The sequence below is a fragment of the Protopterus annectens genome, chromosome 5.part0, assembly GCF_019279795.1.
Source record: "Protopterus annectens isolate FY-2018-M chromosome 5.part0, PAN1.0, whole genome shotgun sequence".
NCBI classification, from domain to species: domain Eukaryota; kingdom Metazoa; phylum Chordata; order Ceratodontiformes; family Protopteridae; genus Protopterus; species Protopterus annectens.
This window is the reverse complement of record NC_056735.1, coordinates 1,128,652,247-1,128,679,666: the sequence shown is the minus strand read 5'-3', so window position 1 is coordinate 1,128,679,666 and position 27,420 is coordinate 1,128,652,247. Positions and strand designations below refer to the sequence as shown.

General features: G+C 41.3%; 1 protein-coding gene across 2 annotated transcripts in view; it reads right to left on the bottom strand.

Moving 5' to 3' along the window:
- EIF5B (eukaryotic translation initiation factor 5B) overlaps nt 1-27,420 on the bottom strand; it is a 3,606,765-nt gene that overhangs the window by 432,765 nt on the left and 3,146,580 nt on the right. For both annotated transcript variants that reach the window (XM_044070982.1, XM_044070983.1), the window contains one exon: nt 5,239-5,377. In XM_044070982.1, the coding sequence (XP_043926917.1) occupies nt 5,239-5,377 (139 nt within the window). The remainder of the gene's footprint in view (nt 1-5,238; nt 5,378-27,420) is intronic.

The window sequence follows — 27,420 nt, the reverse complement described above, 5'->3', positions numbered from 1 at the left end:
AAAAAGGAAACCAATCTGGTGGTCCCCTGCCATAAACAAATTTTACAACAAAGGGAAGAAACTGTTGCAGAAGAGGAAAATCCCAAGATGCAAAAAAACTCCCTTACCAGCCTCAGTAAGAAGCTGAGATCCCTCATAAAATCCTCCAAAGCTAGTTACAAAAATAAAATTGCCAAAGATTCTAAAGACAACCACAAGGCATTCTATAGCTATGTCAAGAATCTAAATGGCACTGCTCAGATCTGCTCTGAGCTACAACAGAATGGCATTAAATATACTGATCCCAAGGATATTACCAATATCCTGGCAGATCAAGTCAGTGACAACTTCACCTCCCTCTCACCCCCTAAAGGGCCCATCTCAATACCGAAAGATTGCCAAATTCCAGTAATAATGGCCACACAGGTAAAAACGCACTCTCCAAAGCTAAGAATACAGCATCCATGGGACCAGATGACACACTACAAAATGAACTGGCACCTCACCTAAGTATGTTTAATCATAGCCTCACCTCAGGCTTCATGCCTATTGAGTGGTGCACAGCTACAGTTATCCCACTCCACAAGGGGGGAATCCACCTTGGATCCTGGGAACTACCACCCCATCAGTCTGATGAGCCTGATCTGCAAGGCCATGGAACGTATTATCATGGAACTTATAAACAAAGACATTGGCAACCTTCAAACATTGGACCCCAACCAGTTTGGGTTTGTGAAGGGCCGATCTTCTCTACTGAACCTGATTGACTTCTTTGAATCAGTCTCCACAACTGTGGACAAGGGTAAGGCAGTCCACACAGTCTATATGTAACTCGCCAAGGCCTTCAACACCATCCCCCACTCTGAATATTAGATAAACTTACTAAGCTGGGCATTAATCCCTAAATCACTTGATGGGTTGCCAAATGGCTTACTGACAGAACCCACACTGTAAAAGTAGCCAACTGCAAATCCAGCTCCAGACAAGTGGAGTACCTCAGGGTTCAGTCCTGGGAACACTCTTGTTTGGCATCTACTTCTCTGAAGTACAGGCCAACACTAACGGACTCTGGCTAACAAAGTTCGCAGATGACTGCAAACTGGGAGCCATTACTGAATCCCCAAATGATGTGGATATTCTACAAAAGGGCCTTACAGAAACAGATGCTTGGTGCCAGAGCCAGGGGCTCAAGCTCAACGCCAAGAAATGTATAGTTATCCCCTTTGGGAAAAAACATGTACCTGTGAATTACCACATAGGTGGCAGTACATTAAACACCAAAAATGTGATAAGACTTAGGGACACAGGTAGACAGTGGTCTCACCTTCGATAACCACATCACCATAACAGTCAGGAAATCCTATGTGGCACACCTCATCACTAAGGGCTTTTCATCCAGAAAAAGGAGGTCATTGTCCCACTGCACTCATCCCTCAGACCCATTATAGAATACAACGCCCCATTTGGTATGTACCTCTCAAGACATCTGCAACAACTGGAAAGGCTGCAGAAATACCTCACTAAAAGAATCACAGGCCTAAAGCAGATGCCCTATGTTAACCGTCTAAAAAAAAAAAAACTCCAGCTATACTCTGTTACATATCGTCTACTTAGAGGCGATCTCTGCTTAACATACAAGGCCATGTCAAATCCAGAGCTGTTGGACATGCTACACTTAAAGAAATCCCAATCCCTCAGAGCCACACGCTTCTGGGATCTAAACCTTGTCATCACAATGAACAAAACATGCTGGAGAGAGAGGTCCCTGACCCAGAGACTCCCCAAACTCTGGAATAGACTGCCCATACATGTCAAGCAGAGTGCCTCTTTGGCCCTCTACAAAAGGAACCTTGATGATTGCATAGGAGATAGGAAATTCACTCCAGGGATCACGTCAGTCACCCAGCTAGACAGGGGTCCAGGGAAGTAAATATTGTGGGACGAAACAGCCAGGGAATTGTTATGGCTAGGCTTGTATAGGCCCTAGGGCCCACAGCCTAGTACCAACCTATGAACCTGTTTTAATTTTATCCCACTCATTCGCTATATATTCTTAAGTAATTTCTATACTCCCTAATAACTCCTAATCATCCATTATCCATTACATAAACTCCTCTCTTTTTATCCATGTGCCATTTACAGGAAGTGCAAGGTCAAAGAGGAGAGCCCCCTCAAATCACCACTAATGGTTGTCTAAATTATGGCCCCTCCCAGTTGACCTTCACAATGGAGATGGGGAACAAATGGGCTGACAGCTCGGTAGGGGGTGAAGGTCAAAAGGCGGTGGGGACAAAGGGTGACAAAATTTTAAGTAGTAAAGTCTCAGTCTCTCATTTTACCATCACTAGCTCTCATTTTTATCTTGGTTTTTATTGGTGCATAACCTGATATAGTTATTGGATGGATGGTTATGGTTTTGGATAGCCCTAAATGTTTTATCCCATGCATGGGTCCCATCAAATTATATATGGTATGATCCTAGTTATTCTCATTATGGGCAATATATAATCAACCATGGGATGGGTAAGGCCAATCTATCGCCAAGTGGTATTGGTTATTCCGAGCAAAAAAAAAAGGGGGGGGGGGGACTGGCTAGGCTTAAAATGGCCCAGTAGTTTGTACTTTTTACTCAGAGTTCACTGCTACAACCTTTCAAGATTAACAACTTGCTCCTGTAGACTCCTTGTCTCCAACTAAAAGCATTCACTGATGAGGAAAAACTGACAGATAAAAACACACTAGTTTGGCCTCTCATGATTCATTACATTCATCTGTTTGTCCCTTATCCAGCCAAAAGCAAGTGCTAAAGAAAAATATATGTCTTAGCAATTTACTTTGTGAATGCAAAAACAAACTAAACTGTTCACAGTTATTCTCTCATTTTTCGAGCCTATTTGCTTAAAAAAGTGTCAATATCAAACTAAGGACATTAGTCCAAACCTCCACCTCTAAAAAGCAAAAAAGAATTATCTTTTAACTCTACAAATTAACTTATCTTGTTTCTTTCTAGCCCTTTTTATTACTGTGTAAGGCCTGAATACATTAGAATAAAGAAAATACTTTCTTACTTTAATACCAATAGCATATAAAACAGTCGATGATAACCCCAACACCTCACATTTAAAATATCTGACTGCATACTATAACATTACTGGCTTTACAATAACATGCAATCTAAATCACGACACTGTCTACAAATACTAAACATTTTTTACAACTACTTTCTCAGTTCATTCAATGCTCTTTAAAATATTAATGAAATAAAATGGGGTTTTTGCTTTACAGTTTTACATTTAACACAATCAACACAATTCAAATTTTTTCAAGCATTTCTTCTTGCAGAAACAGATTTAAAGTACATCTAAGGGGGATGGTGCTTTATGGTCCGCCAATTTACTAATTCATTTCACATTATTTGCCTGCATTCTGATCATCTTGACTTTCCAACACTGGTCAGTGGTTCAAGTCCAGGGTACTCCTGATTTTTCTAATCCGCTCTTAGGCTTTTTTCTGCCAATAAATCATTTTCCTTTAGCACAACACAAAATGTTTCACTGGCAAAGTTTCTCTGTTGAGATTGCTATTGTCAAAGATTGACAAGCATAGTCTACTTCAGCTTGCTGGATTCCACAGCCTGTCCTGCATACAAAAAAGTCAGATTCCACAGGAAAGAATATTCTGAAAATATCCAGACATAGCATTTCACACCTACCTCTTAACATCCCCTAAATGTTGAGATAAGCACACTTTGCTTCTGCCTTAAGTAAAGCAGATAATCATTTTCTACAGACATGATGGTGTCCCAAATATTCAGTATTTTACCTACAGGAGCAGCTCTTTCTACTGATATGACCAGACTTGCAGCGTACACACACAGTCCCCTCTATATTAACAAAATGCTGCTCTGGAACACCAGGCTAGTAGTTTATCTGTCAGCTCAATTCAGTTTCTCCATTAGAGTGGAACAGTTCAGGATGTCTCAGTGTGCTCTGTTTTACAACTCTACACTTTTTGAAACAGTCCTTTGGAAGCCTAGTGTTCAGCTAGTCTTGCCTTCATTTCAACCTGCAGGTTTATCAGCTCATTTGAACAGCTACTTAAAGCTTCTTCTGTTTTTCTAGTCCTTTGACTTTATATATTACTTCAGTGTTTCAATTTTAAACATCACTGAACGCATTTGACTTATATTTTCATCTAAATTGCTAAAAGCCATCTCCTGTATTAAAGATAAAACTTTGAACTATTTTTGGCTGCACAGATACAAGGTTCTTCTCAGCTAGAACTTTTTGAGTCTTTTCTGGGTAATCATCTCTTTCTTACCAGAATTTTTTCTTTGATGGAATCCTTGCAATGTAATTACTGACTAGTAACTGAATTTTTTCCCCAAACATAACTTTTGCTGGCTCTGTTTTCACTCTGTGCAAACCTCTCAAATGTCTCTATTCTGTAGAAACATTCCTATTTTTGGATATATGTCGCTATTTTCTTTTATTTCTTCACACAATTTTTTGAATCACCCTCATCACGCATGATTTTTGAATCCGTCTAGTACACAGAAAAAACACAGTACATGACCAACATGTACTAGTGAGGCCAATAATTAAAACAGGCCACACATCTCAACTTTTCAGAAGCAAAAATAAATGACCTTGTATGGTAGAATGTTACACTACAGTTCATCAAGGTCTACAGATTTTACATGGTCTCCAATATATATTTTTTTTCATTTTTGTCGCACTCTTTTTTTTTTTTTAAATGTGTTTATTATCCCACATTCCTATGGAAGCAAGAGGAATTATTTGTTATTTATTACTCAAATGTTATGATGTACTTTTCAAGGGCCTTTCAACTTTCAATGTTTGCAGGCTGTTTCTACTTTCAATGTTTGCAGGCTGAGATGCATTACCCTGAAGAGTTCAACTCAACCTCTTTCTGTTTGCAGTCATGTTGGAAGTCTAATTCAGAGACATTTGAACAAAACCTTCATCACACTTAATAAAATTCACCAGACCTACGCATCTTGGGTAACATCACCACACTCAATATACTGAACCTGACCAACCAAAACCTGTAGTTTAAGCAAAGTGAAGTAATACCACTCATTTTATAAGCTTGACAAAATATCAGCAGCAAGTATCAAAATATACTATTTCAAGCAAAGATTAACTGAAATTAAAAATAGTCTTGACTTTTTTACTTTAACTTCTAAAAGGGAAACAATTCCAAGTACCATGAAAAAATGCTGCAATGTCTACTCACATTTTTAGAGGGCACGCACAAAGGCGTGCCTTGCTTAACCAGCCCAGCTTCCACACTGACTCCCATAACAATCGGATCACGAGAATTAAAGATGAACTGTGGAAGTATTCGTAGTTTACAAGGAAACACAGCTATGTGCCTAATAAAAAAAGAATAACTTAGTTATCTCAATGTAAGTATTAATACTTTATTATCGACTTCTGCAAAGTTGCATAAACTGTATTACTGCTAAGAGGTTACATTCATTCCAGATCATACAATCCAAACTGCATAAAATAATGTGCACTGAATGCGGCAAAAAAACAAAAAGAATATAAGGTGAAGATCAGATGAGAAGGCAAGAAATGTAGAAAATGCATAAATATAGTTGCAAGTATAGAAAACTGGGCAAACCTCATGTAGATCAGGATCAAACGCACAAATGGCTAAGAAGAGACAAATTCAAACCAAAAGATGAAAGGTTAATATTGACGGCCCAAGATAGTGGGCTACGCATACATTGGTTTACAAAGTGCATTGAACATGTGGGAGAAACAGACAAATGTAGGTTTAGTATGTCAAAACCAGCAATGTGGTGTGCAACTGTTTCCGATTCTGTTTTACAAAACCTAAAACAGAATCGGAAACAGTTGCACACCTCATTGCTGATAGTGATATACTAACGGCAGACTGTATACCGATAGGCAGAACAATGCAGCAAGACTGTTGTACTGGGGATTGTGTAAACATTATGGTACTGAAGTAGCTGAAAAGCACTGGAAACATGAGCCACAAAGCATCATAGAAAATGAAGTCTACATTACATGGGATCACCCATTACCAACAGTTCAAAAGATAGATGTGCAAAAACCAGATATAGTGGTCCATTAAAAGAAGACAAAAGCAGCATTGATCATTGAAACTGCTACACCCAGTGACTACAGTGTCTTGTGTAGAGAGAGAGACAAAGTCATAAAATATCAGGATTTGCAGGTAGTAATTAGCACAATGTGGAAGAAAGATACCCAGACAGTTCCAATAGTAGTAGGAGCACAACAGGTCTTATAAGAAAAGAATCTGCAATTGTATATACGTTACCAATTCATGCAACTCCATATGAAATGCAGGAGGAGTCATTACAGGGCACATTATGGCTGCTGTAAAGAGCACTTCTTGCTGACATCAAAGACTGAAACAATACTTTGACTTAGGAATGGGGTCCATTCCAGTCATGGTAATAGAAACGCAAAGACTTGGAGAAATTAAAAATAGAGATGAGATATAAAATAACCACACCCAGACCATCAGATCTTCCTCAGCAGGGCCATTATAAAGGGAGATCAGTTAAACTGTGCAAACATAATCTGTCCTAGTACTTTGCTTACAGATGTACAAACTATTGCGCTACAGAAATGAACAGTAATATTTCGATAAACTATCAATTTCAGTGTCAGTGGTTGAACAGGTAGTACAATCACTTTCAGTGCTGGAAGACCAGAAGGCTGTGGATTTTATTCCCACTCAATGTGACTAGATTACTACAACACTAGGAGTGCTGCACTCCTGAGTGTGTCATCCTTTGGATGAGAGATTTAACAGATGTCTCACTTACTTGACTTGGTGGTAGCTGAGATGGATGTAAAAGACTCAATGACATCTACAGAAATGCATAAAGGCTTTATTTTATCTATACAAATATTTCAGTACATTCACTGTATGTATCTTTTAGACAAATTAACATTTCATTGTTTTTTTATATTTATATATTTAACAACACAGCATTATGAAAACATCTTTATGTCTTATCCTCCCAACCCTTACAGGTTCAAAGGTATTATGCTAGCTTTCCTTGTGCGCCATTTTAAGTCTAATTTCCCTTTTGGTGTCAAATAAACCTACCCCATTTAGTGTTAGACTGACCTTACTCATCCCTTGGCTGATAACTATATATTACCCCCTAGTGAAAATAACTAGAATCATACCATAGAACATTTTAAGGGACCCATGAATGCGATAAAGCATTTAGGAAATGGCTCTGTCCATTAGTAGTACAGGGGAACAAGTCCTGGGGTAATTATCTGTTTCTCATTCATAGATCCAAGCTATGCTAGAATATGGACAAGGATGAGCTTTGTTTTATATTAATGGGGAGTCTGTTCCGCAGCAGCAGTATCCTCTGCAAGATTTATCTGTCCCCTTCAAACCATTCTATTTATCTGTCCCCTTCAAACCATTCTATTTATCTTGCAGAAGAGGTTTAGATCTCTAGACTAACTACTACTGATGTTACATGCAAGTAAATATATCAGCATTAGTCAGAGGATAAAGTATATGCCAGACACAGGTCACATCTCAGCAGTCTGCAGGATACAGATTACAGTGACAGGGCTTTCAGTCAGTCCATACAGGACATATCATTAAGGGCATGTATCATTTCAGTAAGGCATCTCTGTGGCAATCCACTTGTTTCATATGTTTGGACAGATACTGCCAAAGCAGAGAGGGCATTATACTCAATGACCAGCTTAATGAGGGCTGAGTAAAGGGGGACAATGACATTCTTAGATCTACACACAATCCTTTTATTTATAAGCTGTGCAATATAGAAGGGCTTTCTAACAATAGGCACATACTGGTCAAAAGTTAAGTCACACTGACCATTTACTCTTGGGGTGTATTGTTAATGTGGTAGTTCCCCAAGATAGATGGCTTCCCAAAGGATAAGATATTTTTTTTTTGGCATTTAGCTTCAGACCATGACTTTAGCACCAGTTATTTATATGGGACAAATCTTCTTGCAGGATTGCCAAGTAATTTGGAGATTTAATGACTCCTTCTGCAAACATAGTCAGCTACAGCCCTTTAGTATTTGTTTTACTTCATAGAAGTATACTGCAAAAAGAAGAGGACCCAGCACTGAACCCTGAGGAAATTCCCTGGTGACTAGTCTCTCCATGTGGACATTTCCTGCATCCTATTTTTGAGCTATATGGCTTCAGCGGGTGACATGCACATTTATTAAAAATTTATTTCATTTTTCTACAATGCCTGAGCGGGGGATTGTGTCAAAAGCTTTGGCTAGGTTCAGGTATGTGGTGTGTACTATTTTAACTTCATTTGTCGTTTTGGTGACATTTTCAAAAAGGTACACTAGGCTGATTAAGCATAATCAGCCCTTAATGAATCCAAACCGCGACAGGTCCAGTGTCTGAAGGTTCCCTATGTTCTTTTCTTTGGAGCTAGAAAATGGTTAATGTATATACCAAACACACAAAAGGTAAGGCATTTGATTCCCACCCTTGAAGGAAGAATAGCTAGGCTTAAAATGTCAGGCAATGGCAGTTAGCCTAGTACTTGCCTATGAAAACACATCATTAAGACGTTTAGGTTTGGCATAATGGTCAAGGTGTTTACCTAGCATACACAAGGTACAAGGTTTGATTCTCACCTTTAAAAAGAAAACTGGACAGGCTTAAAATGACAGGTAACCTAACACTTATCTATTGGTTTCATAAGTCATTCCATGGTTTTGCATACACAAATCTGCTGGTCAGATTTATGGGTCTGTATTTGCCTGGATCTTTGGAAAATCCTCCCTTATTACAGGGGAATGACTACAGCTGTCCTCCATTCACTTCACACCAAAATTAAAACAGAGGCTGAGACTGAACAATGCTGTCTGGAGGGGGACTGTGTGGCTAAATTGTACTTCAGGCTATTCAAGATGCATCTAGGGATACTGTCAGGAACCAAAGAAGCAATATTTTTACCTTTTGATAGTGCTTTTAGTATTTAGTCTTGTGTGACCAGCTGAAGGTGAGCCAGTTTAAGATGCATCTTGAGGGACACATGGAGGGGAGAGATGGGAAAAGTTAGACCTTAATTTATCACCCAGTAGGCTCGCTAGGGCTTTAGTCTCAGTGTAGTTAACATTGCTCACAATCAGCTCAGTGCACTGCTGACTCCACAACCCCCTCCGCCCTCATGCTTATATCTTATTCGCAAGATTTCGTTCACCACAAACCTGATTAAAACAGTTCATCTCATGCTCCATAAAATCCAAATAAAATTATCTGTAGCATCAGTTTGCTTTTCATTCTCATACAAACTACATACAATCATGCTCACATTCACTTTTCAAAAACAAAAAAACTGAAAAATTTATTCCCATCATATTTTAACTCTCTCCTGCCATTCTCTTATAGATTTCTGAATGGTGTCATTTTTACTGTTCTACACTTTTACAGAATAAACATCTTCCATGATATATTCTTGCCATTTCTTCCTAGTACCCTTTTAATTCCATGCCAAATTCCATATTTTTATCTAATAATTTTTCTTACCTTTATTTACTTGACATTTGTTTACCGGGATAGTCCAACTGGGTCTCGGAGCCTGTTATCAGCGGAGGCTCGGGGAGAAAAGCTCCACATGTACACATTTAAGACAATACAAAAACAATCCATGAGCACATTAAAAACTATACAATGTACAGTTAGTTAAAACTCCACAATTATGAGTCACATTTATAATAACTTGGCATCTGCGTTGTCCATTTTCATTCTTCCTCAATGTCGGATCCAACTCGGCCACATTTTCCAGACTTTAGATCCTAGTCTTGAGCTCCTCCCTCTTTCCATAATGCACTATATATCTCTTATCTCCCAGATCCCATTTGCTGCCTATGTCTACTGATTTACAGAGAGAGGACAGATAAATTAAGAATTAAAACTCAAATCTGGAACTAAAAAACTCCTGTATCATCCAATATCCCTCAAGAAATAAGGCTGGAGGATGGCTGGGAGGGAAGGTGAGGAGGAATGAAAATGGGCAACACAGATGCCAAGTTATGGTAAGAATATAACTCCTAAATCTGATGGTCTTTTTCATTCTTCCTCGCTGATAGGTTAGAATCCCCAGCTACGCAACTCCCTCAAAGAAGGATATACTAGAGCACTGTTGAACCAAAGGAAGGACTGCTTCTGGAGACAATGCCCAAATTGTAATGCGCCAAAATGGCATGGATTTTTAGAGAGACCTTAGGAAAGACATCAAAGGAAGCTCAAGATGAAAGGCTGATGAGGTAGTTCTACATTTGGTTAAAGGGTTCTAGGATGGTCATGCAATTTCAACCAATTTACAATAAATCAGCAAAATAAGCTGAATGATCAGAGAAAAAATAATTGGCAAATATATGGATTGATAAAAAACAGCCTCTGGCCATTATGGGTATAAAGGAAGGACTGGTCTGGAGGAACACCTTAACCTCATGGGAAATGATGTAGATAGTTGTCTGGCATACAAGGGCTGAAGCTGTGAAAGCCCTTTTTGGTGAAAGTTTTTATCTCACAATTGTTCACTTGTTCAAGGGTCCTTCACTGGGGCAGGATAAGAGATGGTGGACTATTACATTATCATTGGATTTGGGAAAGTCATGCCCTTAGTTAAGGAATATGGAATTTGAAACATTTGATCTCAGACGGAAGAGCTATGCGATCTGAACTAGGTTACCTAATTCTTGGAGATTATTTCAAATGGGGACCAGAAAGATGGGGGCCAAGAAATAAACAAAGCCAGAACAGGCCAAAGATGATAACGCTGGTCTTAAGCCTGACGGCTTGGTGCAGAAACTTCTAGATCAATGGTAGATAGGGATAGACATGCAAAAGATAGTCCAGGGAACCCATCTAAGCCTAAACTTCACTGGGGTCAGACTGAAGTGTATGTTTTCCAAAGGGAAAAACGTAGAGAAGATTGGGGGGGGGGTCTTGGAAGTCTTGCAAGTTACAAGAACCGCTCCCATGTCTGGGAGAGTGACAAGTTCTTTACTCCCAGGGAGGACCATAAGGATAGACCATCCTCCACTTAATACACATCCCTACCATAGTGGAAAGCACTAGAAATTACTATGATTAATAGGGGAGGTTAAAAGAAAAGAACAGTTTTTGTCTGACCATATGTTCTACGGTTGGAACACTAACAAATATAACGTCTGTCAAACTGAGTGTACTTTGAAGGGGAAGATAAAAGTTGGTAAAGAATAGACCACTGTACCGAGTAGTTAGAACAACTAAAAATTAATGGGAACTGACATTGATTCAGAGTCTAACAGCAGCAGTTTTTTATAGAAAGAGACATACGAAAAAACAAAGTTTTAAACCGGGATTCTCAATATGAAGACGTAATGGAGTACTAGTCCCCAAATTAATTCCTATGATTCTGTGCAGGAACTAGTTTTAATATAACTGTAACGGTTTTGACTTGGCTATATTTTAGTAATGCCCAGAGATTTAGGAATCTACAAACAATAAAGCATGCCCTGGCTAGCAGAAGTTGATATCAGGTTAGAGAAGTAAAAAAAAATTAACCATTAGTATATGACCACAGCAGCACTTTCTAGTGACGCGAGTCAGCTTGACCAGTTTGCATTAAGCAAATTCCCTGTGGGCCCACAGTGAAGATGGAGGCAACTGAATGAACAGTGACTAGCTCTCAATGATTCCAGAACGCCTATCTATTTTAATGTGGTATTGTGCATCTCAGAGGTGTATAAGACACCTTTGTTAAAGCCTGAGCAGAAGAGACAGGATAGACTGACTTATAAAGCATCCAAAATTTAGACTGCTTACATTAAGATTTAGAATAATTACATAAATCTCAGAATCCACATATTTTTCTTTTTTTTTTTTGGATAAAAGGGAAGAAAGGGATGTAGCAACCTATTTTTGGCACTACAGAAATTGTGAAATTAGTCCAGGTGTCCAGATGAAGAAACATGACCGCCAAAAATGTCTGAGAGGTGGGCAGCCCTTGAAGTGCATCAGTTTGCTGATGGGTTCTACCAAAGGAGGAGTACCTAGAAACCAGTATTTGTGGACACCTTTCTATGCACATGTTCTTATAGCCTTGCTGGAAGAGTATGTGAAGGGATGAAAGGCTCGATTCTGGTGGCATACAGGGTCTTGCTCCCTTGTTTTGTTAGTTGGAGACGAGCGGATAATTCACTGATGCTCTAAAGGAGGAGTTAACTGAAGTAGTGTAGGGTCATGCAAGAATGTCTGGAAATGGTAGCATCAGGGCTAATGGGTTGAAAGGTGCCTTCCTCTATATGAGGGATGAGACACACTTGGAAGCATTTAAAATGAGTGATGTAGCAGCTGGTTGATGAGAGAACATCTTGATGTCTTTTCCAAGAGTTGGAGTCGAAGGACGGATTAGAAAGTTACTTAATGAATCTGCACCAAGAAGAGTAAGAGAAGTCTTGGGGATCAATGAGATAGTACAGCAGTATGTAAACACGTCTTTTAAGGGTATACATAATTCAGCTGTTTGGAGGCAAGGTCCAAGCTGGGTGTTGAGCCAAGTTCCTTAGGATTGGGTACCAGTATTGGCGGGGCCAGTCCAGGGCAATTAATATCTTTGGCTTCTCTTGTCTGACTTTTAGGAGGACAATGGGTAGAAGAGGCAGAGGAGGAAAGGCGTAAACTGATAGGTTTTTCCAACTGAAGGATATGGCATCCACTTTCCATGCTTGTCTGTGATAAGTCCTTGTGCAGAATCTTTTCAATTGATAACTTTGGGGAGAGGCAAACAGATCCATGTCTGGGCTCCCCCATCTCTCTGTTATGTTGAAGACTTGTGGATTTAGTTTCCACTCATGAGGATCCATAAGGTTTCTGCTTAAATCGTCTGCAAGAGTGTTGTGTTTTCCTGGCAGGAACTGAGCTTGAAGATGTATTTGGTAGGTCAAAGCTGTGTCCCACAGTGCCATCACTAATCTGCAAAGGGGGGTATGAGTGTGTGTCCCCTTGCTTGTTTATATACCACAACTGTGATGTTGTCCGTCTTTATCAGTAGTTGTCCAGGATGAAGCAAGTCCTTGAAGGTTGTTGGGGCATTTTGAACAGCTAGCATATCTTTCTGGTTGATATGTAAATGCATTTGTTTTGGTGTCCATAAGCCCTGAATGCATCTTCTTGCCATGTGGGCCCACCAGGCATAATCTGATGCATCTGCTGTTAAGATTTGGCTGGCAAGGGGTAAAGTGAATTGCAGTCCCATGTTTTGGTGGCATACCTTTGCCCACCATAGAAACTCCTGTTGCAGGCAGAGAATAAGCCCTGCGGGTCACTCCGCTTCCCTACCCTGCCCCCAGCACCTCTGCATTTATTCTTCACATACTCCTCCCACCCATATCAATTAACAAATCATAGTCCTCTCCTTATTAGCCCCTCCCACTCTTACTCCTCCCACTCCACTACCCTATACCCCTCTCTTCTCTTAGTCTCCTCCTCTCCTCCAGTAAATTAATATAACCTCATCTGCTTCTATACCTCTCCTCAATAAGCCAGTTCACTTCCACTATAATACTCCCTTCAATACCCCCCATTCTAAACATGCCCTCCCCAATCCTCTATACTGTCTGGCTCCCTTGCTCTCTTCTTGTACTACTAATTCATCTTTATTATGCTACTTCTTACTCTTCCAAAGTACCCCCATGCCTAAATTCTTTTCAAACTATCCTTTACACTCATCTGCAACCTCATTTATGCACTCACTTCCAGTCCATATCCTCCTCTCTTATTCCTCCTAACCCACTGTACCTATTCCATCCCAAACACTTCACCACCACAACAAACTCTTTTACTCAAACTCTTGCTAGCCCAAAACAGCTCCCTACTATACAAACCCAAAAGGCTAAAAGTTACTTCCTGTAATGTCCTAGCCTTATCTGGAGATATCCATCCCAACCCTGGCCCTAGTCTCATTACAAACTCCTTCTCCCCTCCCCCAACTTCTCCCACTACATTTAACCCTTCGCCTTCTTCCTCTGCCTTCTCTCTCAACACTCAAATTCTTCACTATCAATGCCCAGAGCCTTAATAACAAAGGACACCAAGTACAAGCTTGGATTAACCACAACCAACCTGACATCTTAGCCATCTCAGAAACCTGGCTAAAACCCCATATTGCTGACCCTGAAATCTTACCTCCTGGTTTCCATATCCATAGAAGTGACCGATTAAATAAAAAAGGTGGAGGACCTGCTCTTATCTACTCTAACCTTCTTTCCTTAATACCTCTTCAAATTCCAAATCCACAATTCAAAAAATCTGAACAGCAAGTCTCCTACGATTGAATAAACATAAGAATATCTGCATTATTTCCCTATATATCTCCCCAGGCGACAACATCTCTACCCTTGAAAATATTCTTTACTGGGCCTCAACTGAACTAAAATATGAAATTTACACAGTAGGTGACGTTAATATTGATTGGAATAAAATAAACACGCCTACTCCCTCCCTTATCCATTAACCTCTACAACTTCACCCAAGTAATCCACTCAACCACCCGTCCTAATAAAAATCACCCCCCAGGATCCATCATAGACTGGATCCTAGTCTCCCATCCAAACAAAATAATTCTCTCTGGCACTACCCCAGATACCTTTAGTGAGCATCTCCCTGCTTTCATTCACCGCTCAGCTAACTCCACCCAATATCAACACCTTTATATTCCCACTTGTAATCTTAGCAACTTCAACCTCACTACTTTCTCAAACATTTTTAAACAAATTGGCAAATCCTAAATACTCTTCCCCTTGACAAAGCTATAGAACATTTCAACTCTGTCTTCCTAAATACTCAACTCCCTAGCCCCTCTAAGAAACAAACGAGTCAAAGCTAATTCTGCTCCTTGGCTGTCCAAAGAAACAAAACAAATCATGCACCATAGGGACAAATCCTGGAAGCTTTACCAGAAAAATAAAATGCCTACTACCTTCCTCCAATACACCCAACTCCGTAACCATGTAAAAAAAACTAATCACCATGGACAAAAAAAAAAACTACTACAATAAGCTTCAGTCCAACAATAATAAGAACCCAAAACAATTCTGGAAATCAGTTAATTCCCTTCTCCATCCAGGGTCCAGGAATAATCCCTGCCCTGACCCAAGTATAACTGACACTGAACTGAGGTCTCACTTCAACTCTTTCTTTACAGAATCCATAGCTAACCTAACCAAAACTTTCCCCAAACAATCCACTGACTCTTGTTCTTCAACACTCAACAACCCCACTAACTGCCCCCTTAATTTCCAGCTCAAATCAGTTTCAACCATTATTATAAAAAGGCTCATATCCAAATTAAAGTCATGCGCTAATGCCCCTGACAACATACCCTCCTCCTTCCTCAAATGTGCTGCTGATGGTATTGCACTCCCAGTCAGTATCCTAATTAACAGATCCTTAAGAGAGTCATATGTACACAAACTCTGGCATTCAGCCTACATTCTTCCTCTTCACAAAGGAGGCAAAAACACCAATATTTCCAACTTCCGCCCCATTGCCCTACTCTCTCCAATACCGAAAATTCTAGAAAAATGTGTCCACCACCAACTTATGCCTTTTTTAACCCAGAAGCAACTCCTAACATCCACCCAACATGGCTTCCGTCCCGGCCACAGCACCATAACTGCCTTACTATCCCTTCCTAGAAAGAGTCAATCGAGCCCGAGATTCTGGACTACTAGTATTCACTGTTTTGCTAGACCTCTCTAAAGCATTTGATACCATTTACCATAAACACCTTCTCTTTCATCTTGCCAACCTTAATCTCTCCCCTAATACTCTATCCTGGTTCTCCAGTTACCTATCAGACAGATCTCAAGCTGTCAGATGGAAGAACTCTACCTCTTTCTTCTTGCCAACACCCACCGGCGTTCCCAAAAGGTCCATCCTCGGACCCATGCTTTTCAACATCTTCATTAATAGCCTTCACACTGTCATCCCTGACACAACAGTTATCCAATATGCTGACGACTCAACATTAGTCTGTGCCACCTCTAACCTTCCTAAACTACTTACTAAAACCCAAATAGCATTTTCTACTACTGAGAACTGGATGCACCAAAACCATCTCTCTCTCAACTCAAATAAATCTAAAATACTACTTTTCCCTCCTGCCAGGGCTTTCTCTTACCGACAAAAATGCTTTCAAAGTCCTAAGCCAAACCAACACTGCTATAGAAGTGGTCCCTTCTGCAAACCTTCTTGGCATTACCATAGATGAACACCTTAAATTTGATATTCACATACAACAAAACAAAGAAAACCCACCAAAAGTTAGGTATGCTCTACAGGAATAACCTCTTTCTCTCCAACTCCTCTAGGCATACCTTGGCAACTACCTACCTTCTACCTTCCTTACTATATGGAGTCCCTCTTCTAACTAATTTGTCTTCTTCCAACACCTCAAAACTTGAAACTTGCTACAATAAGATCTCTAAATTTGCAACTAAATCCAAAACCTCTACTCACCACTGCCTTACCCTACAATCACTCAGCTGGCTAGAACTCTCTAACCACCTAGACTTTCTTCAACTAACCACTGCTCCCAAATTAATATTATACCCAGATAAATGCCCAGCCTTAACAAACATCCTTCCCCCATACATCCCAAACAGATCTCCGAGATCTGAACACCAAAATTTAATCTGTATCCACTAATCCGTACGTCCTGCTGGCCAGCTTCTACTCTCTTTCTCTCTAGGTAAGAAATGGAACTCTCTTCCTCCTTCACTTAAGACTATACCAAACTCTTAAACCTTCAAGACCCAATTTTTCTCAGTCTTGTCATCCAAATGGAAATGTTCCTGCTTACACCCTACCTAAATTCAAGCGAATTTCCCCTATGAGCTCTCCATACTCCTTGCTCCACTCTACCCTCAAACTATTATTTCTATTCTCCTAAAATAGGCTTAAGCTGATAGTCACTGATTAAGCAATTTCTCTCACATGACTCCAAGTATGTAAATATCACAGTGTCTGCACAGCAAGTTTTTTACCTTATTTAACTAAAACATATGCATGCTAACTGCCCTCCTTTCTAATGTTTTTAACACAAGAATCCTCAGATCTTTTTGACAGTTGATCATGCTGTGCTGAATGGAAATACCTGTAAACTGTGTTCTCTATTAACTGTTAACCGAGTTTTTTATGATGTACATTTTATGCATTTGCCATTTCCTGACTGTATGAATTTTATACATGTATTCTACTTTTAACATTATGTAACCTTTATTATATTGTATTTGCTTACGGAGCTTCCACTGAAAATGGGCACGTTCTGACCCAGTGGACTTCCCCGGTAATCAAACTAAAATAAATAAATAGAGGAATTGTTTCCAGACTGTGTGAAAGTTGACTCCATAAACTTTTTAGGTACCATTGAAGTATCCTCATATGCAGTCTTGCATATCGAATTAGTAGGGTGCAGGATGCCATGAAGCCCAGAACCTGCAGAATTTGCCTTGCAGAAGACTGGGTTTTTGTTGCCATCAGCTTGAAGTAAGCAGTCAGTTGCCTTTGCTTGTCTGGCGTGAGGTAAGCCATCTGGGCAGTTGTATCCAAGCTTACACCCAGGAATGTTATCTTTTGAGAGGGTACCAGTTGTGATTTCTTTTCATTTATTGTGTACCCTAGGCATGTTAGAAGCCTTTTCACAAATGCCAGGTATCGAAGAAGAGTGTCCTTGTTCTCTGCTTGAATGAGACAGTCGTCCAAGTAAGGATATATTTCTTTGTCTGCAAAATGCAGTTACTGGTGCCAGGCACTTTGTAAAGACCCTGGGCGCAGTAGACAAGCTAAAGGGCAGTGCAGAGAACTGGTAATGCATTAAGCCACCTTTGAATCTGAGGTATCGTCTGCATGATTGTCTTATTGGGACATGCAGGTATTCCCTCTTTTAGGTCTAAAGTCACCAGCCAAGCATTCTTGTCCAAAATGGGCAGAAGCTGCTGCAAAGTCAGCATTATGAATTTTGAAATGTCCAGGTATGTGTTCAAAATCGATAAATCCAGTATTGGCTGCCAGGGTCTTGTCCTTTCTGGGTACCAAGAACAGTCTTGAGTAAAAACCTTGTCCTTTTTCCTGTTCTGGTACTGTCTGAATGGCCCCCATATCCATGGGGGACGCAACTTGTTTCTGTGCCTCTGCCCACTGTTTTTTTGGCAGATCTGGCCAACCATGTGCCACTGGCAGAGTGTGGAAATGGAATCTGTATCCCTGTGATACGATGTTTAGTACCCACTTGTCCTGTGTTATTAACTGCCAATTTTGAGCAAAAAGTGCTAATTTTCCCCCTATGGGTGCTGCCAAAATATAAGTGCTTGAGGTAGGCAGAGGGAAGTCATTGGGATTGCTTTCTGTAGGTTTGCACTTTATCTCCTCCAGATTTGGAGGTGGAAGCGCCCCATTGCTTTGACCTGTATGAATCCTGCACCTGGTATCTGGAACCCTTAGGGCATCTGGATTTGCCCCTTTGCGCTCTGTCTGACACAGGAAAGGACCATTTTTTTGTAGGCCAGTGTCTACTGAATCTTGGTGGCTGCACTTGTAAGAAGTCTTTAACAGTTTTCATAGACATTGCTTTATCTTCCATTTTCTTTAAAACCTCTTCTTCCTTAACACCAAACAGAGAATCATGCTGCAAAGGTGCATCTAGCAATTTATCCTTAACATGATCAGGCAAATTTTGTTCCTTTAACCAGGCATGCCTCCTAATCACAGATCCAGTAACTGCGGCCCTGCAGGAGGCCTCTAAGGAATCAAAACCACATTGCAAAGTATGCTTTCCAACTTGTTCAGCTGCATGCAATAATTCCTGCAATTCTTTATTTTCTGCACATTCTGAAATCAACATCATCTTCTGTTTCAGCAATCCCATAACATGGTGTTGGTACTTAAGCATATGAAATTAACAGTTTAAGGCCCTGATTACCAAGGTTGCAGATGTATAAACCTTTTTTCCCCATCTGTCTAGTGCTCTTGAATCTCTCAGAGGGGGCAGGATTTTTTGCTGTTGAGGCCTTAACTCCCTTTGGACCCTGTGAAATAGTTTCAGGATCAGCAGCAGGGTTTCTAAATAAAAATTTACGAGAGTCAGGGACCCTGTAATATCAGTCAGGCTTACTGGGAGCTGGAAGGTAAGGAGTCAAGGGTCAAGCTTGACTCCAAAAACACATCATCCAGAATGTCTAAAACAGGGGGAATGGCTAAAGGCTTGTGCTGAGGGAGAAGGAAATCTCTCAGCCTCTTTTGATTCTGAGAAGTCTGGACTCTCCCAGTGAAAATGCTCCCTCAAAGTATGCAAGGTTTCTCCAAAAGAATAATCCTCAGGAGGAGATGCAGATGGGATAGACTCCTCAGCATCAGAATCCTCATAGGGAGGTAAAGATAATTCCTGATCAGAAGAGGAATCAGAAGAAAAAGAAACCTGATCTGAAGATACATAATCCGTGTCTTACCTAGGCCTCTTATCTGGAGGGGGATGGGTAACCCTGATCAAGGTAATAAGGTCTTCAGCCATTTTGATCATCTGTTTTTTAGGCATAGAGGCCTGTGCATGTGGCTCATGCGTCATTTTTTTTGAGTTTTAGAAGTTGCCTTTGTCTTTGGTTTTGCAGCTGTCATCAGTTTGATATACAAATGTTGAGGTCTGAATACACCCTCAGAAGCCGGTGCCTGCTCAGCGGCTCTGGACCCATCCGTCGGTCCAATACCTTGAGTATCTAGCGGCATGCCGGACTCCACATGGGTGTCGGTAGAGGCCTGCGACTCAAAGGTAGCAGGTATCAGGGGCTGCGAAAGCACCTCACTGAGTACCGGCGAACCGGCGACTGGCTTAGGAGAAGCTTAGTCGGTTTTGGATCTCGACTGCCTTTCTCTGTCCTTTTCTTTGCGTTTTTTATGTACTCTGGTAGTCGGATTGCTATCCGACGACATTTCTGGGTAGTTAAAATCCGTTTCCAAAATACTCTGATGCCAAAATATACCGACGCTTAACAGTGTGTTGGTTAAATCTAGCACAAAACCGACAGCCAGGCACGTTGTGATTAGGACCTAGGCAAGGGATACAGTATAAATGGAAATCCTTATGAGGTATTTGCTTCCCACAAGTAATACAATTAACTTTTTCTGACATCGGTAAAAAGCAAGAAAAAAGTTTCCCTAACAGGGTACTTAGCTTTAGTGAAGACTTCGGTTCTGAAACTCAAACTCGAATATTTCAGTAGTCGGACGACCAGCACTTGTGAAATGCTTCTGCTTCGGGCACCGCGCGGCAAGAAAGACTAAAGAAAATGGCGTCTGCTGCATGTTTTATACCACTGTTGACCTGACGTCATGGAAGAGAAGACAGCAACCGATGCAGGACCCAAGACTTTGGAATTCAGGCCGACGGAGGGCAACCTGCCAGCAGATTACCCAAATGTAATGACTGCCAACAGTGAAACACAAAGAACATCTGACTTTGGCGTGGGAGTATCTAAGGTGGTTTTGAGTAGTCCCAAAAAATGTTCATATTTTTTAACGTGTGAAGGAGAAAAGGACAAACGAAAATTATCAACTCTCATACTGTGATGTAGGTCGCTATCGTAACATCCAGAGAGAGAGTTGCATGACAGAGGGAGACAAGGGAAGGAAACGTCATCAGAAAGCCTGTAGAATACTTCTTTCCTTTCTGAGAGGCCCAGTGGAGGAGTTGGAATGTGCTCCTCTGCTTATGGACTCCGGAGGAAAAAACCCTTGGAAATATTACTGATGAAATAATGGTCGCTTCAAGTGTAAAGTCTAGGCCACTGAAAGCAAAGGACAATGAAAAAGCTGCATCACTGTGTCAAGCCAAAAATTCCTAGGAGAGAAAAAGGGGCAGGTCAGATCCCGAAACATAGAGCTAGGGAGAGAAAAATGGACTTCATGGTGGGGATTTGTATAAAAGGACCAGATGCAAATCTCCAAGGTAAACCTTTATACTGGCCCAGAAATAAGGAACTAGTCTCAGACAGCAACTTCATGGAGCCATGACAGAGACAGACTGTCCAGAACTCCACTGCTTGTTGAGAACATGAACATAAACATACAGACCAGAGGAAAAAGTAAGAAGTCTACCCGGGCAAAGTTGGGAAGTCGGAGCCCAACACCTGCCTATACAGCCTACAGCACAGACTCTACAAATGAGACACTATGCCTCCAAAAAAGAAAGAGGGGTGCCATATCTCTAAGCCTCTCAGCTCAAGAAATATGAACAAGAACTTGTATGATGGAAAACAAGGGTGCAAATTATGTGCAGATCTTAAATACTGTCGTTATGAGCTTAGGAAGTAGCTAAAATAGCAGGATGTGCGTTATCAACCATTCGGATTAAAATATTTTATTTATCTAATTTACAGAAGGCAACAAAAAAATGAAACCATTGGATCTGAGGGATATCTGGGATCCAAATAAAGCTAGAAGATCTGAAGGCACTGGATTCCGGTATAGCTCTCTCTGGAAGACTTGTTCTATATGTTGGATCAGACACCTCGAAACGGAGGAGAGAACTATTTTCCCCAACAGTTCCGGATCAGAACGTACAGGATCTGAGAATAGATAGTCTCTCTCTGAGAGATTTGTTACAAGTTGGATCCAAGGAGAGGACTATTTGCCCATCAGTTCCAGATCCCATGCAAATTCAACCGTTTCTGGGCAACTTGTTATTAATTAGCTCCTAGGGTTAGGATTTGAGAAGAGAAGCATCTGAGCAGACTGGATCCAAATGGGAAAGGGGGGTTCCAAAAAAGCTCTTTTTTTTTTTTTTTTTGATCAGAGAAGGCAGGCCAAGGTTTATGCCTCCCATGAAAAGCTCCAGTCAGTCAAATCTGGAGACTTAGACTCCGATGAAGGCTATTCAAAGTCGAGAAACTCTGTGACCAATCATTCAGATCTGAGGAAAACATGGGATCTGAAGATGGAGCTAGAAACTTCGGAAAGGTGGGGGGGGGGGGAGTCTGAAAACCTGTATGGTGTTTCCATTTTTTTTTTCCTTTATTTTTAAAAGTGGGGATTGAGACCCAAAGAAACCATATTCTGGTAGATCCATGACTAGACAGGCCCATAAGAAGTGATTCAGGAGCACAAAGCAAGCCGCAGTCTGTGGCACTACTGGAATCTGAAACTCAAATGGCAATCATTATTTTCTAACCACAAACTTTAATGATGTGCCAGTAAACCACATTTCAAGAAAAACAGAGCAACAACATTAGTCAAAAATCTTAACATTCTGCAAGAGTCTTTACAGTCGAGAGGTATGCATTGAAACCAGCCAGATATTTCATACAAGCCGCACTGTCATGACAAAAAGGAATATTTTTCCATCTGTTATCTCCACTACCATGAATGAGTTTCACTAAGGGAACAGACTAAGCAACAGAGGGGTGGGTTTTAAATATTGTTCTCATTAAATTAGAAAGCTACTAGCAAAACTGGTTGTAACGGACTGAGGGAGGAAGGAGAGGCCAAGAAAAAAAAACAGATCATCAAGCAGTTATTAACTTAGGAAGTCACGACAGTAATATGATTGAGTTTGCATACATATCTTGAAAGATTTGAAGATTGAAACTAAAAGATACGATACTATGGTGATGTCAGTCCTAGGATTATTACAGTGATTTGCCAGAAAAACAAATTTATGTGGAACGGACCAAAAAGGTGAGGCAAAATCTGGACAATACTGCTATACAGCGATAATCTGGACAGGTGAGAGGTATTCCTGGATTGTCAGAGTCTGGAGCTGAACGCCAATACATCTGATCAAGACTACAAGGAAGAGACACGCACAGAAAGACAAGAAAGTACAGTTGTGTACACCTACCATAAGTGTAGATGTTCAAGTGTCTTCACTGTTGCAGTCATGACAGTAGGGTTCTCCCCTGCCGGCAGTCAGTCCTCGGTCGGCCAGAATCCTAAAGTCTGGGTCCGGCGTCGGCTGTTCAACCATGCTTCCTGACGTCAGAGCGCCAGGAGTACAAAGCTGACAGCAGACGCCATCTTCTCCAGTTTTTCTTGCCCCAGATGTCAGGAGTCCCAAAATGAGAAAGGTCCCATATCCTTTGCAAATACACCCCAGAAGAGTGGTGAAAGAAGGAACCACACAAAAGTAAAAATAAGAGGGGACAGGAGGGAGGGAAACCCAGACTGCAACAGTGAAGACACTCGAACATCTACACTTATGGTAGGTGTACACAACTGTACTATGTTCATCGTGTTTCACTGTTGCAGTCATGACTGTAGGGTAGAATCCCAAAGCTGAAAGAAAGGGAGGTGGTCATAAAGAAGAAGGGGCGGCTAAAAGGCCCTGCAAGACTGCAGAGGCAAAGCCTGCCCTAGACTTAGAGTAGAGAGGTAGATTGTAGTGCTTAGAAAAAGTATGCACTGAACTCCAAGTTGCAGCTTCCAAAATGTCTTTGGTAGGAACTCCCCTGAGGAAGGCCGCAGAAGTGGCAGCAGCTCTGGTGGAATGAGTCCGGATACTCCCTGGGATTTGCTTTCCATGGTGAGAATAACAAAATCTGATTCCATGAGCAATCCATTTAGAAATGGTCTGTTTTGAAATGGCTTTACCTTGGGAACTTGAAGCATAAGAAACAAGCAATTGTTCTGATTTTCTGATGTCCTTGGTTCTGTCCAGGTAAAAATGTAGTTGTCTGTGTACATCCAAGGAATGTAAGATCCTTTCCCCTTTATTTTGAGGAGTGGGAAAAAAAGTTGGCAAGTGGATAGTTTGATTTAAAGCCACTTTGGAAACCACCTTAGGCATGAAGGTAGGATCAGTCCTCAAAGACACCCTGTCTTGATGAAAAATAATATAAAGTTCCACAGCCATAAGACCTTGTAACTCTGAAACTCTCCTGGCAGAGGTTAGGGCTAACAGGATAGCTGTCTTCCAAGATAAAAACTTGATGTCAGAAGAGGCAGCAGGCTCAAAAGGAGGCAAGGTTAGTTTTTCCAAAACATAGTTGAGAACTAAGCAGGAATGGGAGGAGAACTAGGAGGTCTTAAGTTCTTAGCTCCTCTGAGAAACTGTCTCATGAGCTGGTGGGAAAAGATTGGAGGGTCTGTATTATAATGAGCAGAAATAGCAGAGGCATGTATCTTAATGGAAGAGAAAGAGAGACCCTTATGTAAGAGATCTGTCAAGTAAAGTAAAATTAAAGGAATGTTCGGAAGAAGAGGATCAGAATCCTGAGCCTGCATCCAGGAACAAAATCTTTTCCATTTTCCTGCATAAGATTTTCTAGTGCTAGGACGTCTGGCTTCTAAAATGACATCCATAACCTGCTTGGGTAGGAAAGAAGAAATCAAAGGCCCTGGTAACCCAGGCCGCCAGGCCTGAGAGTTCTGACATGAGAGTGTAGAACCTGACCCTGATGTTGGGACAGAAGGTTCGGAGACTGAGGTAAAACCCAAGGGGACTCCAGACATAGGTTTTTTAGAGTTGGGTACCAAAACTGTCGAGGCCAATTTGGGGCCAGCAAGATTATCATCTTGGGCTTGTCCTGTTTTATCTTTAGTAATACCCGTGGAAGAAGAGGAAGAGGCGGAAAGGCATATCCCGAGAGGTTCCTCCAACTGAATGATAGGGCATCCACTTTCCAAGCTTCTTTGTGGAAGGTCCTGGTGCAAAAAGTCTGTAGTTGATGATTGAGATGGGATGCAAACAGGTCTATATGAGGACATCCCCAGACTGCTGTTATCATCCTGAATATTTTGGTGTCCAGCATCCACTTGTGTGGATCCGAAAGGTTTCTGCTCAGACTGTCTGCCAGGAAGTTTAGCTTCCCTGGTAGAAACTGAGCTTGAAGGTCCAGAATGCAAGCTAGAGCTGTGTTCCATAGATACATGGCTAGTCTGCAAAGGGGGTAGGAATGAGATCCCCCTTGCTTGTTTATGTATCACATAACTGTGGTGTTGTCTGTCCATATTAGTAGTTGTCCTGGTTGTAGAAGATTCCTGAAGGCCATTAGAGCTTTCTGAACGGCTAACATTTCCTTTAAATTGATATGCAGGTGCTTCTGATCCTTTGTCCAAAGGCCCTGCAGACAGTTGCCCTGAAAATGGGCTCTCCAAGCATAATCCGAGGCGTCCGTGGTTAGAATCTGAGTGGCAGGAGGCAGACTCAAGTGTTTCCCTTTGTTTAGAGTACATGCCCTGGACCACCAAAGAAATTCCTTTTGAAGGCAAGGCAGGACGGAGATCAGTATGTCTAAACTGTGGCAATGCTGAGACCATACACTTTTTAGGTACCACTGTATTTTCCTCATGTATAGTCTTGCATATGGTACGAGAAGGATGCAGGAGGCCATGTAACCCAAAGCCTGCAGGAATCTCCTTGCAGATAGCAGAGTTAAAGTTGCCAAGGTTTTGAAAGTTGAAGCCAGCTGTAATTGTTTTTTCGGATGTCAGAAAGGCCATCTGGGTTGTAGAGCACCCAGAAAAGTTATCTGTTGTGAGGGTGTCAAATTTGACTTTTTTATGTTTACAGAGAATCCCAGGAACTTGAGGAGGTTCTGTACAAATTCTAGATGCTGGAGTAAGACATCCTTGCTGTCTGCCTGAATTAGACAATCGTCCAGATAAGGGTAAATTTGAATTCCCTTGAGTCTGCAGTAAGCTACTACTGGAGCCAGGCATTTGGTGAAGACCTTGGGCGCAGTAGACAATTCAAAGGTCAGCGCAGAGAATTGAAAGTGCCTCGATCCGGCCTTGAACCGGAGGTATTTTCTGCGTTCCTGCCTGATGGGAATGTGTAAATATGCCTCCTTTAAATCCAAAGTTATCATCCATGCATCTTTGGACAGCATTGGAAGTAGCTGCTGTAGAGTAAGCATCTTGGATTTTGGAATCTCTAGAAAGGTGTTCAAGACTGACAGATCCAGAATGGGTCTCCATGAGTTTTGCTTCCTGGGGACTAGAAAGAGCCTTGAGTAAAAACCTTGTCCCATCTCTGAAAGTGGAACCAGTTCTATGGCTTTCATAGCCAAAAGAGCTTCCAGCTGGTTTAAGGCCTCTGTCCATTGATGTTTTGGAAGGTCTGGCCATCCGCTTGGCCTTGGCAGGGTATGAAAATGGAATTTGTAACCTCTTAAAACCACATCCAGAACCCACTTGTCTTGGGTTGAGTCCAATTTTGATAAAAAAAGAGAGAGTTTTCCTCCGAGAGGGGCTTCCAGGCAAGAAGTTCATGCAGCCCAACAGAGGGAGTCATTGAGTTTGTTTCCGATGGGTTTGTGACCTGTCCTCTCCTCCCCTAGGGGTGGATGCAGTCCACTGTCTTGGTCTATAAGAAGCTTGTGTTTGAGGCCTTCCTCTGCAGGGTCGATATCTACCCCTCTGAGGCCTGTCTGAAGTGGGAAAGGACCAATTTTTAGAAGGCCAATTTCTGCTAAATCTTGGTGGCTGTACTTGTAAGAAATTTTTAACTGTTTGCATGGATTTCGCCTTATCCTCCATCATTTTAATCACCTCTTCAGCTTTTGATCCAAACAAAACATTATGCTGAACAGGAGCATCCACTAATTTCGCTTTTACTTGTTCTGGCAAATTTTGTTCCTTTAGCCATGCATGCCTTCTAATGACTGTGCCGGAGGCAGCAGCCCTACAAGAAGCCTCCAAGGCATCAAATCCACAGTGTAAACCATGCTTCCCAACTTGTTCAGTGGCATGCAATAAGTCATGTAAATTCCTGATCTGCACAGGCAGAAATGGAAGTAAGCTTTTGTTTTAAAACAGACAAGAGAAATTGCTGGTATTTCAGCATATGAAACTGACAGTTTAAAGCCCTAATGGACAAAGTAGCAGAAGTGTACACTTTTTTGCCCCATCTTTCTAAAGATCTAGAATCCTTTTCAGTGGGAATGGGATTTTTGGCAGAAGCAGCCTTAACTCCCTTAGGACCCTGAGAAATGGTTTCAGGGTCAGCAGAAGAGTTCTTGTATAAAAACTGGTGGGAATCAGGAACCCTGAAATATCTATCAGGCTTGACAGGAGCAGGAGGAAGAGAGTCAGGGGTTAAGTTAGCCTCCAAAAAAAGCATCATCCACAATATCCAAAACAGGAGGAATAGCCAGGGGTCTATGTTGGGGGAGAAGAAAATCCCTTAGTCTTTTCTTAGATTCCGAATACTCCTGTCCTTCCCAGTGGAAATGTTCCCTCATTTCATGCAGAGTCTCCCCAAAAGAGAAATTCTCAGGGGGAGAAGCTGAAGGAATGGATTCCTCGGCATCAGAATCCTCATAAGGAGGGAAATAATATTCCTGGTCGGAAGAAGAAACTGAAGAAACAGAAGCCTGATCAGAGGAATCATAATAAACATCCTGCCTTG